General features: G+C 43.8%; 1 protein-coding gene across 1 annotated transcript in view; it reads right to left on the reverse strand.

Annotated features, from left to right (window-relative positions):
- The window catches only part of sncaip (synuclein, alpha interacting protein), a 13624-nt gene that overhangs the window by 5912 nt on the left and 2712 nt on the right, over positions 1–5000 (reverse strand). Inside the window, exons 4-6 of the mRNA XM_084086664.1 lie at positions 2097–2755; positions 947–1126; positions 111–224 (exon numbers count right to left, since the gene is read on the reverse strand). Coding sequence (XP_083942790.1) covers positions 111–224; positions 947–1126; positions 2097–2755 — 953 coding nt within the window. The remainder of the gene's footprint in view (positions 1–110; positions 225–946; positions 1127–2096; positions 2756–5000) is intronic.

The following is a 5000-nucleotide window of genomic DNA, read 5'->3' on the forward strand; positions in this document are numbered from 1 at the left end:
ATGTAAATTGAGATTAATCGTGCAGCGCTGGTGTGCTAATGTTAGCCCTAGTGTGCGCGCGGTTAGTCACGTGACCGCGAGCGCACATGTGCGTGTGGGCGGAGTCTCACCTGTCCGTGTCGCGCGGCGTAATGGATGAGGCTGGGATGCTCTCGAGTGCAGCTGAGCTCGGCGATGGCTTCGGTTTCACTCACCATCCAGCGCACACACTCCAGGTGACCGTTCTACACACACACAAGTTCATGTTTGTCGTTTAGTAGTTCACTAGTAGAGTCAGTAGGGGTGCGACGGATCGCAGGTGATCGTGATGCGTACGGATCAGCTGACCCACGGTTCGGCACGCATGTGATTCGCGGATTAACTGCTAAGTTTAAACATCATAGAATGAAAGTTCTGTCGTCAGTGGACAGTGGAGAAAGAAACCGGATGTTTGTCAGTTTATTCGGTCTTAAAGTGACAGTAGCCTAATATTCCTGCTGTCGTTTGTCATTATTGTTGATAAAACAGCTAAATACAGCTTTAACAAAGATGAAACTATTTCATTTCTACAGTGAACAAATAGTGTTATTTTACATTTAGGCTTAATTATTAATTTCTGTATCTGAACACTACTGTTAGACTTTAACTCTGTTATTTAGTGTTCATCTCTGCATGTAATTTGTGTGTTTGTTCTTATTTTATCACTGACTGTTCACTTGTTTTTAATAATGTTTAAACTTTATCAGTTAGGCTAGTAGTTTTTGATGTGATATTGAAGAACTTCAAGTGAGCTTTAAGTAATAAATGAAAAGCAAAGTCCCCCCCCTCCCCCATATATTTATTTATTTGTTTATTTATTTATTTTTTGCTGATCCGATCCGTGACTCAAAAACAGTAAATGATCCGAACCGTGAGTTCTGTGATCCGCTGCACCACTAGCAGTCGCTCTGCTGCGCTACAGACGTACCCGTACGGCGAGGCCCGCGGGCGTGAGCTGGTGTGTGTTGCGCTCGTTCAGGCAGTCTTCGCCCATGAGCGAGGTCAGGTGTTGCAGGCAGTCGGCGTGACCCTGAGACGCACACACGTGCAGGAGGTTATTCCCGTCTTCGTCTCGGATGCGCTCCAGGTTCTCCGCCGCGATGTGAGGCTGCAATGACACACACGAGTGGGTTATACAAGATAAACTAGATTTGACTAGAAATCTGAGGTATATTTTTACAGACTGACCAAAGCTACAGAACAGAGAAGCAAATGGATTCGCTGTGATCCACAGAAACATCTGGATCCAGGCAGAGAACGCTGGATTTGCGGTTCTTATTGTGTGTAAATATGCTGAATTTAGGGGTAAAATCACACCATATATATTGTATTGTTATATATTGTATTGACAACTCATCATATTTACCATAAAATATTCTGCATAATTGGACGTTTTTAAAAAAACAATGACAAAAACTACATAAGTTTTAGGGCTGGACAATATGAATATATATATATATATAACATTGATATCATGGATTTAGACCTATATTGTATTTATATAAAGCGTTCACAGACTAATTTGCTTTATGTATTTCCCTCGGAATCAGGCTCATATAAATGTCAGGAAACACGATTCCTGGCGGCATGTCAATATCCATGATCACTGGATCTTTGGGAAAGTGTTAAGAAACACTATATCGAGTCCAACCTTTAGTTTAAACTGATAATCATTTGTTTTACTGGTGTTTTCACAGTTTCCTCTATTAAATCCAGTCACTCTCAGCTCTTCTGCCACTCAGGGTTCCTGCGGGAAAGTCACGGCAATGCATTCCCTCTATAGGGTTGTATCTAATTTGCATAATGCAAGCCCATTGGCTGAATAAGAGCACTTAGCTCCGCCCTCAAACACTGTAGTTTATCTGAGAGTGGAAGAGTTTGGTTCATGTAAACCTGCCGTATGAGACTAAAACAAAACTAGATTTAATAAACTATAAATAATGGGCAGATTTGCTACACGAACTTCCCCAGTAAATATAATAACACGCCAAATTGGCTAGAGATTTGACAGCTGATTTTTACCCACATGTGCAGGTGTTAATTTTAAACCCTGACTATAAATGATGGAGAACTCTTACCAGCAGAGAGATCTGCCCCTCTCGCACGATGTTCAGGATGTTCTGCGTCTTCTTGGCTTCTTCGTCTCCGTCTCCGAACGCTCCCCTCGTGCCTCTGGCTCCCTGAATCGGGAACGCCGTCTCCCCGCCGTCGGCTCCGGGTTTATCCGGGAAGAGTCGGGGCTTATCCGCGTCTGACCCGTGACTGAGCTCGAATCCCGCGCTCTGAGCCCTGAGATCCATAGACTTGGTCTTCCTGATGTCGGGCCAGTTGACGGGCGCCAGCACACAGAACTGGTTCCCGGCGCTCAGGCTCTCGGAGTGGGAAAGCGTGGCTCCTCTGACGCTCCTCTTCTCCGAAGCCACGCGGGGAAGCGTCGACGTCTGCTGACTGGGTTTATTGATATACGGCACGTCGAGGATCTCGTCCATGTCCAGGTCGTAGTGCTCCAGCTCCCCGAACAGAGCGCCGTTCCCCAGGGTTTTGCTCTTGCCGGCGCAGGGAGAATCCTCTTTGCTCCGGTCCACGTTCGGCTCGGCTTCGGTCTCCTCCGGCTGGTGTTTGAGGGGAGACACGCGTTTGACGGGCCTGAATTTGCTGTAGACGTCGGCGATTCCGGTGGGTTTGTTTCCCGCTCCGCCGTGTGACGCCGCGTTACGACCCCAGTTGATGGCCGGAGCTGGAACACAAGCCAAATGTGTCTGATAGACTCGCACACAATAATGCCTCTCAATTAGGGTTGGGCATCGTTTGAATTTTAACGATTCGATTTTGCTTATCGATACCGATTCTAATCGATTCCTAATTTCAATTCCAATAAGAAGAAAAAAACGTAGATATCAAAATAATGCCTCTCAAATAAAAATTCGAATTTCGAAAATTCATAGAATTTGTTTTAAAAACGGCACAATCGAATGCAGAGGCGCGAGAGACATGATGATGACGTCACTGGCGCTTTTTGTTAGTTTATGCAGTCCAGCAGGAGCGGCTGCGGTGTTACTTTGTTAAATGGAGGAGACGCCGCATTACGACCCCAGTTGATGCTGGAAAACAAGTCGAAACTTTGCACTTCAGTTTTTTGTTGGTTTTTGTCGTCAATATCCTTTGCATAGCGATAATATATGCCTTAATCTTAATATCTTCATGCCTTATAGTTGCATTCAACTATAAGCTAGACCAAAGCTGTCTCGCATTAAGGGCCAAAAAGTAGTAAAAAGTAGTAGGAAAGTTACTTTTAAACGTAATGCATTACAATATTGCGTTACTCCCAAAAAAGTAACTAATTGCTTTACTTCGTTAGTTTGTATAGAGAGTAATGCGTTACATTACTTTTGCGTTACTTTTTCTCACCTGGGCTGGGCTTGCTTGTTTTTTTAATAACAACAAAAAAAGTTCTAATTTTGGCAAATGTAAAGGCCCTTTCACACCGAAAGTGAAGAGAATAATCCTCAGGCTGAAGGAAATGCATATTTACTCCTGTACAGTAGAGTACAGTAGAGGTAGAGTACAGTAGTGTACAGTAGAGTACAGTAGTGTACAGTAGAGGTAGAGTACAGTCAAGTACAGTAGAGGTAGAGTACAGAAGAGTATAGTACAGTAGAGTACAGTGGAGTGCAGTAGAGTACAGTAGTGTACAGTAGAGGTAGAGTACAGTAGAGTACAGAAGAGTAGAGTACAGTAGAGGTAGAGTGCAGAAGAGTATAGTACAGTGGAGTACAGTAGTGTACAGTAGAGTACAGTAGAGTACAGTCAAGTACAGTAGAGGTAGAGTACAGTGGAGTACAGTACAGTAGAGGTAGAGTACAGTAGAGTACAGTCAAGTACAGTAGAGGTAGAGTACAGTGGAGTACAGTACAGTAGAGGTAGAGTACAGAATAGTGCAGTAGAGTACAGTCAAGTACAGTATAGGTAGAGTAGAGTACAGTAGAGGTAGTGTACAGTAGAGTAGAGTACAGTAGAGGAAGAGTACAGGATAGTACAGTAGAGTACAGTCAAGTACAGTAGAGGTAGAGTAAGCAGAGGTAGAGTAGAGTACAGTAGAGAGAGGTAGAGTACAGTGGAAGTAGAGTACAGTCGAGGTAGAGTACAGTAGAGTACAGTCAAGTACAGTATAGGTAGAGTAGAGTACAGTAGAGGTAGTGTACAGTAGAGTACAGTCAAGTACAGTGTAGGCAGAGTAGAGTACAGTAGATGTAGTGTACAGTAGAGTGCAGTACAGTAGAGGAAGAGTACAGGGTAGTACAGTAGAGTACAGGGTAGTACAGTAGAGTACAGTAGAGGTAGAGTACAGTAGAGGTAGAGTAAGCAGAGGTAGAGTAGAGTACAGTAGAGAGAGGTAGAGTACAGTGGAAGTAGAGTACAGTCAAGCACAGTAGAGTACAGTCAAGTACAGTCGGGTACAGTAGAGGTAGAGTACAGTTAAGTACAGTAGAGTACAGTCAAGTACAGTATAGGTAGAGTAGAGTACAGTAGAGGTAGAGTACAGTAGAGTAGAGTACAGTAGAGGTAGTGTACAGTAGAGTAGAGTACAGTAGAGGTAGAGTAAGCAGAGGTAGAGTAGAGTACAGTAGAGAGAGGTAGAGTACAGTGGAAGTAGAGTACAGTCAAGCACAGTAGAGTACAGTCAAGTACAGTCGGGTGCAGTAGAGGTAGAGTACAGTAGAGTACAGTCAAGTACAGTATAGGTAGAGTAGAGTACAGTAGAGGTAGTGTACAGTAGAGTAGAGTGCAGTAGAGGAAGAGTACAGAATAGTACAGTAGAGTACAGTCAAGTACAGTCGAGGTGGAGTAAGCAGAGGTAGAGTAGAGTACAGTAGAGAGAGGTAGAGTACAGTGGAAGTAGAGTACAGTAGAGTACAGTCAAGTACAGAATAGTACAGTAGAGTACAGTCAAGTACAGTAGAGGTAGAGTACAGAATAGTACA

Source organism: Abramis brama, assembly GCF_963993115.1.
Source record: "Abramis brama genome assembly, chromosome: 16".
Lineage (NCBI taxonomy): Eukaryota > Metazoa > Chordata > Actinopteri > Cypriniformes > Leuciscidae > Abramis > Abramis brama.